Here is a 15,613-nt window from a genome sequence, read left to right on the forward strand (position 1 = left end):
TGCATCATAAAGAATGATGGGAAATTTTACTTGTTGAATATTGCTTCATTTCAGGGGTTCTTTGTCAATATGACTATTAATTAAAAATACATTTGTGATGGTAATGATTTTTTTAAATTTTCTGTTAAGATAATAAAGTCAAACTCTCTGGAGCTAAGTCTAATGAAGAGTAAGTATCAGAGACACAAAGGAATCCCAAATCGCTCTTAATCTTTAATGTTGAGTGAGTTCGGAGGTAAACATTTATACTCACACTCTTTCAGTACAAACCAAACATACACATATCATAACATATACACACTGTCATATCACACGTACACATACACATATCAGGTAGCTTGAATCTTGCCAAGTAATGTAGAGAGTACTGATAATCATCTATAGATAATTAAGAATCAACTTCAATGGAAAAATATTTGATTTTCAAACTATAAAAAGATTTTAACATTTTTAATGGTATTTTCAGTTAAAATAATCCTAGGGATAACTTATTATGCTTTGAGATTTAATATTAGAATTTATAAAACTTTCATTTATGCTTTTTTAGGGGATGTGATTATTATTGACAATTGGTTTATTTTTATAGGTGTTACCCATTATGGCTTATAAACAAGCCGCCTACAGACATACCCCAAAATTATATTTGGGGAAATCCAACATAACAGATTTTTTAAAGATTTTCACACTAAAATATGAAATGGTTTAATTCAGACTAAAATATGGAGACAAGTAATTTTTTCAAATGTAGACTACTGTGCTTGACCATCTGAAATATGGAGACAACTAATTTTTTCAAATGTAGACTACTGTGCTTGACCATCTAAAAATGGAAAGATGGAACAGATGTGTCCTATGCCATGTGGGAGTTGGAAGTTTGAAAATTTGGCATCAGTTAGGTGGTTTTTCATTTCTGAAACTGAACTATTTTAAGTTTGTGTATTTATTACCTAGGTAAGTACTTAGGCACAATGCGGGAACAGAGCTGTAAGGTGATTTATGTGATTCTCTGGCTCAACTGACATATTCTTTGCTTAGATGTGATAATTGTCAAATAACTTTTAAAGTTTAGGAATGAAAAAAAAGTTTAATGAATGGCTGACTTGTTATACAAACTTCTGAAGTGTGTTTTGTTTTAGTAAAAACCTTAGAGATTAAAATGTCATCTTTTATGGACAGCAGTTAAAGATATGCAACTGTGACTTTTAGATATTCTTCAGAACAAGTCTTATCTGTTGGAATAATAACCAGTGACTTATCATTTTGTTGGTTTTTGCTTTATTTTGATACACAGGTTTATTCTTTTACTCTTTCACATTTACAAGAAACAGGTTAGGGCATGTATAAGCCAGCTGAGCTTTGTTTTTTGGTTAATAGAACTACATCGTATCCAGGTTCTCTGCAAATCCAAAAAGTGACTTTTTGTCTATGATCCATTCTCAAAAGACTATTTAAATCCTACTTTGGTTTTCAATAATGTTAAACCTTAATAGTGAGAATGCAAATGAAGGTCCCCGACTATTCTTGTGACATGATTATGGGGAAATGAATTGCATCTTAAAATGTCCTGGAAAATGTTAAGTGATAAAGATAATATTTTTAAATCCAACCACAAAGTAGTCTGTCATGGAGATCATGACCCTCAGCTTTTCTTGCCACTCCTTCCAGGTACCTGGCTTTTAAAATCCCATGACATGTCCCAGAGCACTGTCTTGTGAGTCAGAACACACTGATAACTCTTTGCCTCTGATTCCCCCCCCCCCCCAGAATGGTGCCATGATAATGGTGTGAACTACAAGATTGGAGAGAAGTGGGATCGTCAGGGGGAAAATGGCCAGATGATGAGCTGCACATGTCTTGGAAATGGAAAAGGAGAATTCAAGTGTGATCCTCGTACGTTCGTTGCCATAGATCATCTTTAGTGCCTTAAGCACTCCCAGTTTTATTACTGAGCTGTAACTCTCATTCACAGAAATGACTGGAGACTTTAGGTCTCCTTGAGGAGTGAACAGTGGGTTTGTTAATCTTTTGATTTGGGAAAATGGAGACAAGCTTCAAAAATGAGCCATGATTTAACGTTATTATAGGACAGGTTAGCACTTTTTTGACCTGAGTATTTTGACCATAATCTGCAGTGAAATATTACAAGAAAGCTTTATGGGTCTTCAGATTCAACTTTTAAAACATTAAACTCTTCAGGTTATCAGATTTAGTTTTTGGAAGTGCTGCCCTAAGCTCTATACAGCAGTACCTCTGTTACCAATGGTTCCCATAAACATGTGGGATTTGGGCTGTGAGGATGCACATTTTGGAAAGAACCAGAACCCACTCCTACATATAAAGGTGAAGTCTGTCTTGTTCTCAGTCTTACGTGACCTTCTGACTTGTATCTCCATGTAGATGAGGCCACGTGTTATGATGATGGGAAGACATACCACGTGGGAGAACAGTGGCAGAAGGAATATCTTGGTGCCATTTGTTCTTGCACGTGCTTTGGAGGCCAGCAGGTAAGGCCGGCCTCCCTGTAATTGAGATAAGATAAAGGGGAGGCTCCTGTACTGGTGATTGAGAAGTCAGCTTGCTGTGTGTATGCTGTACACAAAGGTGTGGTAATGCCCCTTATGAAAGTGGAAATACCTCCTTTCCTGTTGGCACAGAGCTGCCAACATGAGGCTACTCTACACCCCTTCCCAGTTCTCCACTCCATGGCAGCCTCAGCCCCCCTCAAACCTACTGTTCTCAGGCTGTCTCTGTTCTTCAGCAACTGAAGTGTCAAATGCTGGGTAGCATTGGGCCTCTAGATCCATGCTGATGGATAGATGTCCACATGGCAATGTTGTTAAGATCTAAGAAAGGGTCTAAGAAAATACCCTCTCTCAAGCCAATAATAGATTCCTGCGACAGATCTAGCACTGTGCTAAGGAATATGGGACAGAGGGAATGTGGAATGGTCCTGGCTCTTAAGGATATAATTGGAGGCATTAAGTTAGCATACATTGAGAGTCAAGCTAATTAAGTGAGTTTCTTCGTGGGTCTGACAAATAGTTTCCAGGTAGGCTGGAATCAGCAAGAGAGGTTCCATGGAAAAGAGAAACATACACTGGCTGGGGTTTCGGATGTTTAAAATAGGTTGAGGGAAGAGGAGGAAGCAGAAAGACCGGAGTAAGTGTACCACCTGGGATGGGAAGGAGCTGTTATATGTGGGTTCCAGTGAGCCAACCCACTGCCCAGTGTCTTGTAACAAATCAGATGAGAAGAAGGTGGGGGGGGCACTTATGGAAGGGCCCGGAAGTCCACTGTTTAAGCGAGAAGTTCTCAACCATTTCTCATCTGTGCCCTACTTCACTATAATAATAATAAAAAAAAAAAATGCTATGCTTTCCTCTAATGTTATTTGAAATTTCAAAATAAAATTTCATGTAACTCAAAAGCAAAGGAATTTAACATTCCTTTGTTTCCAATGAAAACATACCGTCTCTAACAGCTCCTCACATTCTGATACATGAAGACCATGCTCCCCCCGCCAGGGTAAGATTCACTGGCTGAAGCCTATTGCATTAGCCAATTGTAGGTACCCAAGAAGAAAGGGAGCATGATGGAAAGTGGTTTTTAGGAAAATTAGTCCTGCAGCAGGAAAGGGTCTTCAGGGGTCTGGCTCTGCCCCACCTGAGGACCTGGGGCAGCCCATGGAAACTACTCTGATCTCCTTCCACCCGTAGTGGTTAGGTGGGGAGGGAGAGGCTCCCCATTCTGATAGAGAAAAGCTGTGGAGGTGCTCTCTCATTAACACCTATGAAGACTGTGATGGTGGACCTTTTCTGGTAAGTGGCTGGTATAGAAATGTGTGATGGAAAGTGAATTTGTAGGATGTGGTCTCACTTCAGCATCTCCTCAGTATTTATGCACATGAGACCTTTCATTTGTGACACCTATTCTGTTCTAAAGAAAGTGCTAAATGAAACACTTAAGACAGCAGTGGAAACTGTTAAATTTTTATGTGAAAGCAAGATTCAGTGACTCTGTAAGTAGGTATTTACCTGTATTGTATTAGGTGTTATGGGGAATATGCTTTTAAATGGAGAAATATGTCTGGAATATTTAAGTGACAGTATAAGGAAGAAAGTGATTGTATTATTTAAGGTTCTTTTGGTTGTAAGAGGAAAGGTCAGCTCAGGTTGATTAAGGCAAAAGAAAGACGTAACAAGAGTCCAGGATCTACCTGCTTCAGGACCAGTCCGACAGTGGTATTCAGAGTGTCACTCACTCTCTCACTCTCTCATATGCTTTGTTCCTTTGTTTTTTTTTTGTTAAGATTTTAGTTACTTGAGAGAGAACGAATGAGACAGAGAGAGAGCATGAGAGGGGGGAGGGTCAGAGGGAGAAGCAGATTCCCCGCTGAGCAGGGAGCCCGATGTGGGACTCGATCCCTGGTCTCCAGGATCATGACCTGAGCCGAAGGCAGTTGCTTAACCAACTGAGCCACCCAGGCGCCCCTGCTTTGTTCCTTTGTATTGGCTTTGTTTTCCAGAAGCCCCTGCTGATAGTGAAAAAGATGACCTCTATTAGCTCTGTGTTTATCCCCTACAGGCTTAGGAGCAACAGTGAAGGAGAACACGTCTCACATTTCTAGAAATAATCTCAGGGAGAAGTCGTAGTGGCTCAGTTCAGTCCTGTTCCCATCTCTTATCCCAGGTGTGGCCAGATGAAAAGCTACAGCGTCCACTGGCCATGGCAATGCAGGAAGGAAGGGACAGCAGAAGGAGCATGGCCAGGCATCACTCAACTGGGGGGCAGTCCCAAATCAAGAGCACTTCACTGTGTGGATCTCCTCCCACTTGCTCCGAGCAGGGCAGTCTTTGGGGCTGCATTTCCTATAAAATGAGGGTGTTTGTCCTGTGATCTCAACTCCCTTGTAGAAAGCTCTAGGATTCTGGGAAAACTTCTCTGTGTCTTCTAGTACAGAAAGCGTACTTAGGAAGTTGGGACTGGAACGAGCCTTAGCAGATGGATGGGGTTTGAATGGGAAGAGAAGGGAGGACATTTCAGGAAAATCATAAATAGACAGGAGTGATCAGAAGATATGAGTAATAAGCCAAAATGTATTCTAAAAGTTATAAATGCCTAAAATCAGCATCAGAGAGATTAACTGCTCATACATTGCCAAGAGCTAAGACCTGAAATTCTTCTTTAATGAAGGCACTAATGGTGATGTTCTTGGGTGATCGTAAACCCCGTTTGACTTCATGCCTGTGTTCTCTCAGGGCTGGCGCTGTGACAACTGCCGCAGACCAGGGGCTGAACCCGGTCAGGAAGGCTCCACCGGCCACTACAACCAGTACTCGCAAAGATACCATCAGAGAACTAACACTGTACGTGCACCTGCACCTTGAGTGTTTCTCCCCTAAACGCAGTTAGATACCTAGTAGGGAGTCTCTTTCTGTAGGTACCTTTCTTCTGAATGAGCCAAGTGTTCCTTATTGTTAAAAACATCTTTTAAATGCCTTGAGTAGAAGACTGTACCCTGTAACACAATTTAGGTTCAAATTTATCAAAACGTTTAAAGATCTCCTATTGCCCAGTACATTCCTATTGCCCAGTACATTGCTAAGTTCCCGAAGCCAGAAACATTCTCCTGTCTGTAAGCAGTTGTCATCAAAGCCTCTCCGCTTTTATTCCGTACGCCTCACAGGATTTTTTTTTTTGGTGAATTTTTCTTCTATTTTAACAGAAGGCTGTCTCTTTTTTTTTTCCTTTTTCTGTTTTAACAGAACGTCAACTGCCCCATTGAATGCTTCATGCCTATAGATGTACAGGCTGACAGAGAAGATTCCCGAGAGTAGTATTTCGGACCCAGAGGAACAAGCATGGATCTCTGTCAAGGTCCATCCAAACTGGAGTGATGTTAGCAGACCCCATCTTAGAGTGTTTCTCTCTTAAGCCCTTTTGCTCTGGAGTAACTTCTCCAGCTTCAGCTCAACTCACAGCTTCTCCAAGCATCACCCCTGGGAGTGTTTTGAGACTTTTCTCGTAAGTGGGGGCCGTACATTGCCCGTTCTGCTCTGAAGTATTCAATACCGCTCAGTATTTTAAATGAAATGATTCTCACTTGTGATTCGGTTTGGGATCAGCAGGGAGCACAGGCGCCAACCAACATAAAGATGCATTGAAATTGTATCCTCTGAAATTTTAAGTAGGAAAGTTACCCAAACACTTCTGCTTCCACTTCACTGGCCTGCGATATTGTAAGAACGGCATGTCCTTGTTACTGTGATATTTAAAATATCCACAGTATTCACCTTTTTCAAATGATTCTAGTAATATCTTTCTCTTATCTGTTATTTATCAATTTTTCCCAGTATTTTTATATGGAAAAAATTGTATTGAAGACATTTAGTATGCAGTTGATAAGAGGAATTTGGTATAATTATGGTTGGTGATTATTTTTTATACTGTATGTGCCAAAGCTTTACTACTGTGGAAAGACAACCGTTTAATAAAAGATTTACATTCCACAACTTGAATGTCGTGGCTTCTTTTTTGCATAAAGAAATTTGGGGGAAAAGAAGATTCCCCATGAATGTTCCTTTTCAGTTCAGCAAACATTTGAAAACTTATGATGTGTATAGCTCTCTCCTTGGGAGATTTAAGTACAAAATTTTCCAAGTCTGTCACTATAAGAACAGATTCATTCTTGGTATTCCATCTCTTCAGTAATAGGGCTAGTTTCGTATCTCTGTTTTCCCGGATTTTAGTGGACTCAAATATTGTTGAACTTGCTAGCCAGCTCTTCAGAAGTGGGACTGAAAGAATCTTTTTTTGTTCTATTCCAAACATCATTCCCCCTCCTTCCCTTCTTCCCCTCACTGAATAAACACCTATTCAAAGAGGTTACCTTCTAGGAAGAAAAAAAGATGAGATGTTAAAACGACTTGAATAGCACATCCTAGAGGAGCTTTGTTTTAGGGCAATGGTGTGATACAAGAACCTCAACCCCAGGTCCTCTTGATGCCTGCCAGCTGACACTTTCAGGGTGCCCCAGCAGGACAGAGTTTGCAAAACTCCTGATCTACAAAGGACACCTTTTCAATTTAACTTTGGGGAAACGACAAAACTTTGAGATTAAATCTGGCATCTAGAACAGTAAATAATGGCACTGGAGATAGCTGATTTTTAATTAGTAAAAAATTAGTAATTCATAATATACAATATTCTTATACATTATTGTGTAATGGAAAAAAATATTTCAATAAACACCTGTCAATGAATATTAAGACTAACTTCAAAAAGAGATTTCCTCAGGATTCATTTGTTTAAAAAAAAAAGAAATCTCACATTTGAATTGATTTACAGTTTACAAAATGCCCTAACATTTAGTATCTCATTGGGAGGAGGTTTTGCAGTCTAATTTTATAAAGAATGCAGCTCAGATTAGTTTTCCTTAGCAAGACACAGACCCAAAGCCCAGATTTCTGTTTAACTTTCCTAATCATTCAGCTTTATTAGGCCAGTATTGACCAAGACAGCAGCAGCTCTGTATGTTTAAAAAAAAAAAAAATCACAGAAGAAACAGATCGTGGTGATATTATATGACCGTCTCACATGTGTCATCACTAATCACTTAAGAGAAAATGTGATTCAACATAAATCTACACACCATGCAGTGGGAAGTACCACTGAAGATGCAGGCCTGAGAGAAAGCAGGCTGGTCCCCCCGTCTTCATATGTGAAGAGGCGGCCCAGGTAACATGCAGGTGAAGGTCTATACCTCAACTCCATCTTGCCTAAAAGTCTTTGTATTTTAAAACATAAGGAAAGAACAGCAATCAGTTGAGAATGTGCTTTGAACCACTTGCCTATCTGCAAACCTAGACCTGTCTTCCCAAATGTGCGTTTAAGTAAATCCACTTGGACTGTATTAATTAAATGGATAGCAAGCGCTTCTGACAATTTATAAATGAAATGTAGAAGATACAGGCTCCACATTTAAGATTTTAAAATACACTTTTTCCAGCATGTCTGCTAGATTCTCAAAAGCAGTGTATTAATCTTACAAATTAAACTTTCAATAGTGGACCAGTAACTATATTTAAATAGTAAGAACAAATTAAACAAATTTAAACGGTCTTTTATGTTTTGGCATCAAAATGCAAGAATGGTAGAACTTTCTTTTTTTACCATTTCTCAGTAAAATCATTCAAACATGAGAACCAAGAGGATTTCCAAAGTTCTTTTACAGTTTTTACTGACTCGTGATACTTTTTCCCCTGAGAATTCTTAAACAGGCCAAATTGAAAGGGCATAATTAAAAGACCAATCTCGATTCAGTCAAGAAATTGCCAATTCAAGAAAAAATTAGGTAAAACTAGTAAATATATCAGATTTTAAAAATTGTTGACTTGAAGCTTTACTTTGCCTTGCTGCATTCGATTTGTAACAAAATTTGTGTTTTTATATTGTTTTCAGTGCTGATGACCTAAGTGAATAATGCAAATTTGTGTGTATAATAATATCACTATAAGTCTCTGAGGCACACTTTCTAAGGCGGTGAATAAAGAAATGATCAGGTGGAAATTACAAGCATAGGAAATGACTTTTCTATTTAATTATAGTTCCATTGAAAATTCTATTCCATTTCTAGTTGCATGAAACTCATTAAGGTGATTAAGAAACATCACATCAGCACATTTAAATGCTGAAATTGCTTCCTATTCAGTAACTTCCCATTACTGTGGTAGGGAAAGTGGCAGGCTACAATTAAAAAATCCCATTTTCAGGAAATACATTTCAACCATTAAAAAGAAAAAGAAGACGACCACTCTTGGGACTTCTTATGTTTGGGAACATTTAAAGATAACCATAAGAGCTGATAAAGCAGAAGCAGCACAAAGATGACCATGCACTATCATGGGTTTTTCAGACTAAGAAAATTCTTTTTGAAGAGTATATGGTGCTATTTTAAATGAAAGTTTGCCACATTGTCTCACTCTGTAGCTTTATTAAAATAAAAGATTAATTTGAATTGCAAACAAAAATCTATATAAATTACAAAGGAAGGGAAGAAAATACCGCAATAAAAGAGCAGAGAAATGGTGCTTCAGCTGAAAGCCAAAAACGGAAACTCCTTTTTTAACATTCCTCAGTACAGTCAGGTATGAGGTATTAAAGCATGTTTTACATTTCCTTGAATTCCTTTTTACTTACTCTTTAGAGACATGTGGGTTTCAACAATCTTGGGAGCCAAATCTCTCTCTAAAATAGCTCTGGTGTGGAGCCCCCGAAGACTCCCAAGTAGTACTGCTTGGAGGCTGTGGGAGGCTTATCGACTGCATCCTGGGCTCACTGGTGCTGGAATCCCATGTCCTGCACGCTGCCCACCACAGCAGGCTCCTCTTACATAAAATACAACGAAGGCCAACGATTCTCCCTTGGCCTTCTCTTTTCTCTCCTCACATTACGGTACTTTGGAAACTGCCATTTTGTTCCAGAAGGAAACATGGTCTCTGCCAGCAAACCACCGGACAGGAGTTTACAATGAAATCTACTGATCTGTATAATTCAGCATTAGTCATAAGATGCTGAGCCAAGTGCTGAAAGCTGTATTTGACTCAAAAACATGCCGCCTTGGTGGAGAAATTGAAACCCTCATACATTCTGGTGGAAAAGTAAAATGGTCCAGCTGCTGTGGAAAACAGTTTGGTGGTTCTACAAAAAGTTAACCCCAGAACTGCCATAGTACCCAGCAATTCCACTCCTAGGTATATATCCTGGAGAACTGAAAACATACGTTCACATAAAAAACTTGTACACACACGTTCATCACACCATTATTCATAATAGCCAAAAGGTGGAAACAACCCGAATGTTTACAAACTGATGACTAGATAAACAAAATGTGATATATCCATACAATGGAATACTATTTGACTGTTAAAAGGAATGAAGTTCTGAAACATGCTACAACATAAACCTTGAAAACACTAAGTGAATGAAGTCAGGCACAAAAGGCCACATATCATGAGTCCATTTATATGAAGTGTCCAGAATAGGCAAACCAACAGAGAAAGTAGATTAATGGTTACTAGGGGCGGCGGGGAAGGGAGGAACAGAGAATAACTGCTCATGGGGATGGGCTTTGTTTTGGGGTGATGAAAATGTTCCAGAATTAGGCAGTGGTGATGGTGATATAAATTTGTGAATATATAGCACTTAAAATCACTGACTTGTACGCTTTGAAATTGTTAAAATGGTCAATTTTGTTATGTGAATCTTATTTCAATAAAAAAGAAAATGCACTTTACTTATAGGAAGTCTCTGTAATATCCTTTTGTTTAATGGTAAGAAGTGAGGTGTGGGGAAACAGAATAGATGAAAGGTTGAAAGAACTCAGAAATCTCTTGGCTACCTATTCAGAAACTGAAAAAAAACTCCCATAAATATACATTTACTATTTTTTAAGCCATTTCCACGCATTAGTATCCTCCTCCACTACCTCCCATGCTTCCATATACACCAAAGCATTATGAATAATGACTAGCATTTTTTAAAAGATTTATTTGAAAGAGAGAGAGCACAAGCAGAAGGGGCAGGGAGAGGGAGAGAGAATCTCAAGCAGATTCTGCGCTGAGCATGAAGCCTGACACAGGGCTCGATCTCACAACCATGAGACCACGATCTGAGCCAAAACCAAGAGTCAGACGCCTAACCCAACTGTGCCAGCCAGGCGACCCTAGCATTTTTTACAAATGGTATTTTTTGTTCCGGATGGTGTCCTAAGTGTTCTTACAAACTTTGTCTCATCTACTCATACCAACCCTTCAAGGTGGGTACTGTTATCATCATCAGTTTACAAACAGAAAGTAAGGGAAATGCTGAGTGAACAACCTAACATCACGCAGCTCCTAGGTAGCAGAGTTGGGACTTGAACCTGACAAACTAGTTTCCTGTGGTTTTAACCATAAGTCCTTTTAACTGAGAGCTACTCACCCTCTCCAGGAGCAAATCCATCCCTATTTTATAGGTGAGGAAACAAACTGCAAGAGGTCAAACAACATGCCCAAGATCACCCAACCAATGAGAGGCAACACAAGTTAGTGATTATCATAAAAGGCACAAGGTTGTTTTCTGGAGGGAAAAATGGGAAAATAATCTGGAAGAGGCGTATCAATGGCCATGGGAGCTACTGGCAAAGTTATCTTTCTTGGCCTGGCTAGAGGCGACGTAGGTGTTTGTTTACAAATTATTATTTTTTTAAGACTTTATTTGACAGAGACACAGCGAGAGAGGGAACACAAGCAGAGGGAGTGGGAGAGAGAGAAGCAGGCTTCCTGTGGAGCAGGGAGCCCAATGCGGGGCTCAATCCCAGGACCCCGGGATCATGACCTGAGCCGAAGGCAGATGCCCAATGACTGAGCCACTCAGGCGCCCCTACAAATTATTCTTTAAACTGTAGGTGTTTTATGCACTTTCCACAGGCATGACTTATAATTTATTTTTAAAAATGAATTTGTTCTTAGCAGACCACATTGCATACAGCTTCTACCTGAGGAGAGATAAACTCAGGAGAAATGGCAAGAGGTATGTGAAGTAAAGGTTAACAGAAACCTTGGAAAGCGTGTCTTAAAAAACAACAAAGCCTAAGAGAAAATGTCTCTAACACAGAATTGAAAAGTCTAGGAATCGACATTATGGGGGCTTTCAAGGGTAGGAATGGGGAAATGTTCATTAAGCAGGTGAAGTTCCTATTACAGGAGAAATACAGCTATCAATTTAAAGCAATGGTATAAAAGGAATAAAAAGTGGTTCAAACTATAGGATGGTAGAAATAGGGTCCAAATATATCAATAATTGAAATGAATATAAATAAGCCGAGTTGGCAAGTTACATTAAAAACAAAAACAGATTCCAGATATATCTGCATCTAAAGCATAAGAGCACCAAAGAATGAAAAGCGGTATTAGACATAATATAAACCAAAAAAGAGCTAGTCTAGCTATGTTCATATTAAATAACTTATTTTATCTAAGACAAAAATTGTTAGTAGGATTGGAGTACATAAAATCACTATGAAAAGTACTTTTTTAGCTTCAAATATACATGAAGCACATTTATAAATCTGCAGGGAGAAACTCGTAAACTCATCTTCACAGAGGGAGGTTTCAATCCATCTTTCTCTACTGTTGATAGGTCAAACTTAAATCATTAAGCTACAACTATCAGTTTAAAAGAAATAAAGGAACAGAGCCACAAATGAAATAAAATGACATTACAGGAATGCAGTAACAAAATTCAGAATATTGGAAACTCTATGGAACCAAAAACCTGGTATCTTCAATAATTGACTGCAATCAATCAATCAATCAATAATAAAGGAGGAATCAGTCAACTAAGTGACTTGAGATGCACCAGGCAAATGCAATGTGTGTCTCAGGCTTGGATCTTATTACCAACAAACTCTGGGGGAAAAAAAAGAAAGCCAATGTGGAAGATCTGGACAGTGACTGGGTATTTGATATTAATAACTGTTATGCCTTTCAGTGTGATACTTGAAGTATGATTATGTATTTTTTTAAATAAACTTTTTATTTTCTAATACTTGGGATTTACAGAAAAAATTTGTGATCATCATTTGTTACCATTAATGAATCAACATTGATCCATAATAACTAAAGTACATACTTCATTGGGACTTTTTACCTGGCATCCTTTTTCTGTTCAAGAGGTCTATCCTGGAGACATTACGTTTAGTCGACATGTATCCTTAGTCTCCTCTACATTGATGTTCTCAGACCTTCCTTGTTTTTCATGATCTTGACAGTTTTTAGTACTGGTATTTTATAGAATGTCCTTCAACTGGGAGTTGCCTGATGCTTCTCCTATGACTAAACTGGGGTTGTAGATTTTTGGAAAGAAGACCAAAGAGGTCAAGTGCCATTCCCCTTTGGAGGTACATACTATCAACATGACATGCTTCTTAAACCCTCATCACCTGGCTGAGATGCTATCGGTCAGGTCTCTCCACTGCAGCTACTCCTTTATCCCCCTTTCAATGCTACACACCTTGGAAAGAAGTCACTATGCACAGCCTACACTTAAGGGGTGGGGAGTTATGCTCATCTTCTTGAAAGTGAAATATCCATATACTTAAAATTCTGCACAGATTGAGTCTCCATTTATTTATTCAGTCCTTTATTAGGTCAGCCATGACCTCAGATATTTCATAGATTGGGTTACATTACTTTGTTGCTCAAATGATTCCAGCTTTGGCTATTGGGAATCCTTTTAGATGGCTCCCATGTCCTTTGACATACTCCCATCATGTGCTTGTTTTTAAAGTCCTTCCTTACTGTCTGGCACTGTAAGGTGCTCCAGGCATCTCATCTCATATTATTTCCTACCCCAGTCCTAGAATCAGCTATGCCTCCAAGGAGTCCTGAATCCTTTTACTGGAGTGGCATTAGAAACCAAGAACCTGGCCCTAGGTATGCTCACTGCTATCGAGGTATCATTATTTCTTGGCTCTCTCAGCAGGTAGGCATGATTATATGTTTCAAAAAGTAAGTACACTTTTAGGAAACAGTGACTAGAAATTTTCCTATGATATTCATGTGTTCCTGAGTCTCTTAAGGATAGAGGAGAATGTATTGGACTAACCCTCCTACAGACAGTTATGAACACGGGACAAAAATGTTACAAAATCTACTTGAAACCATTGGAGAGCAACCAAAAGATGGTGGAAACCAGACAGGATCAACCTTCAAAGGGAAAGGAGATATGACAAATCTCCACAAATTGATCTATGGATTCAATGCAATTCCAATCAACATCCCAACAAATTTTTTTGTAGAAAGAGACTAGTTAGTTCTAAAGTTTATATGGAAATGCCGAAGCCCTGGAATAGCCAAAACAACTTTTAAAAAGGACAAAGATGAAGGACTCCCATGATCTGATTTCAAAATTTTACTATAAAGCTACAATTTTCAAGACAGCATGGTACTGGCATTAGGACAAACATAACTATGGAACAGAACAGAGTCCAGAAATAGACCCACTGCAAATAATGGTTAACTGAGCAAACAGGCAATCCAACAGTTTTTTCAAATGATGGTGAAACACCTAGATAAATGTATGGAAAGAAAGTGAAACTTGACCCATACATCACACTAAAATTCAAACAAATCTCAAACTTTTGCTTAGAAAGGAGACAACCAAGCTTTTTAGAACTCTGACTAAAAGCAAAGCTGCATGAGTGGAATCCCCTAGGAGAAAACCAGGGAGACTGCAGGATGCTTATGCTATCTAACTCCAGGGTCTGCTCAGTTTCCCTGGCTTACTTGCTGATTTTTAGATGTTTCACACAGGCAATGTTGTGGGATGAGCTGCGCTCCAGGAGGCAGGGATGTTCCTGTATTTCTTACACACAAATATTTGTGGGTAATGTTTGTATGCTAGACAGCCTATAACTTTAAGAAATTAAATACAACCAAAAGCTATGGATCCAAGATGACTAAGACTGAATGTTTTATTTTTTAAAAAAGTCAAAATGTCACATGTGATTTTTCACCTACACATAAGCAAACCATAAAATACTGTGCAATGAAATCAGTGATGAAAGAGCCGAAGATTCGTATGAGCAAGGATTATTCCCAGTTCATCGCAAGCCTCAATCACAACTTTGTCAGCAGCAGAACCAGAAGGAGCAGCAATATAGGCCACACCACTCTGAGGGAAGAAGAGACATTGACTTTCAAAACACAATTTTAGGTTAAGACATGCCAAAATCAAAATTCCCCTCTAGAAAGCATAAGCTAATAATGATTTACAGTGCAAAGTGATTCACTCACAGTCAAAACAGGAAAATAATAGGATTTGGGTTATTCATACATCAAACGGAAAAGTAAAATAATTAAATATTACTGACATATCATACTGCTGTAACCTGGATGTAGAATTCACAGAATTTAAACAGAAGCAGGATTTCTGAAATAGTTTTTTTAAAAAAGATTTATTTGTCCGAGAGAGAGAGAGAAAACACACACAAGCAGAGGGAGAGGGAGAAGCAGATCATCCCCCACCCCCCACTAGCTAAGCAGGGAGCCTGATGTGGGGCTGGATCCCAGGGTCCTGGGATCTGAAGGCAGAAGCTTAACCAACTGAGCCACCCAGGCATCCCTGAAATAGTTTTTACATAATAATCAATTCTATGCAAATGAACATCAATTCCATACTTACCCTTTTAGCTCTGTCTACATTATCCCTGAAAGGAAAAAAGGCATCAGAGCTGACAGAAACTTCACTAAGTTTGTCAACCCATTTCTTCTTCTCTTCTTCAGTTAGTAAATCAGGCACTTCCTCAAACAACGCCTTCCACTTTATCAAATCTTCATCCTAAGAGTAGAGGGTGGAGAAAGGAGAGTAAAATTTTGGGCATGATCTTTAGTACTTTCTGATGCAAATCAGAATGCCAGAAAGCACTTGGGCATTTCCCCCAGGATTTAATTACAATGGCTCATTCCAGTTTACATACATCTCTAGAATCTTTTTTTTTTTTGGATGCTTTTAACATTTCATTAAGAAAAGTAATTCTAAAGTGTACCAAATAAAGATTATACCATTTACT

The 15,613-nt window shown here is 38.8% G+C and overlaps 2 protein-coding genes across 11 annotated transcripts in view; one reads left to right on the plus strand and one right to left on the minus strand.

Moving 5' to 3' along the window:
* The window catches only part of FN1 (fibronectin 1), a 67,687-nt gene extending 61,169 nt beyond the window's left edge, over positions 1 to 6,518 (plus strand). For all 10 annotated transcript variants that reach the window (XM_035007213.1, XM_035007214.1, XM_035007215.1 and 7 more), the window contains 4 exons: positions 1,765 to 1,890; positions 2,398 to 2,504; positions 5,259 to 5,366; positions 5,766 to 6,518. In XM_035007213.1, coding sequence (XP_034863104.1) covers positions 1,765 to 1,890; positions 2,398 to 2,504; positions 5,259 to 5,366; positions 5,766 to 5,837 — 413 coding nt within the window. In that variant the 3' untranslated portion in view covers positions 5,838 to 6,518. The remainder of the gene's footprint in view (positions 1 to 1,764; positions 1,891 to 2,397; positions 2,505 to 5,258; positions 5,367 to 5,765) is intronic.
* Positions 6,519 to 14,490: 7,972 nt separating this feature from the next.
* ATIC (5-aminoimidazole-4-carboxamide ribonucleotide formyltransferase/IMP cyclohydrolase) overlaps positions 14,491 to 15,613 on the minus strand; it is a 34,051-nt gene continuing 32,928 nt past the window's right edge. The window contains exons 15-16 of the mRNA XM_035007217.1: positions 15,226 to 15,381; positions 14,491 to 14,715 (exon numbers count right to left, since the gene is read on the minus strand). Of these exons, the coding sequence (XP_034863108.1) occupies positions 14,596 to 14,715; positions 15,226 to 15,381 (276 nt within the window). The 3' untranslated portion in view covers positions 14,491 to 14,595. The remainder of the gene's footprint in view (positions 14,716 to 15,225; positions 15,382 to 15,613) is intronic.

Source organism: Mirounga leonina, unplaced genomic scaffold (genome assembly GCF_011800145.1).
Source record: "Mirounga leonina isolate KUSES-001 unplaced genomic scaffold, KU_Mleo_1.0 Mir_151, whole genome shotgun sequence".
Lineage (NCBI taxonomy): Eukaryota > Metazoa > Chordata > Mammalia > Carnivora > Phocidae > Mirounga > Mirounga leonina.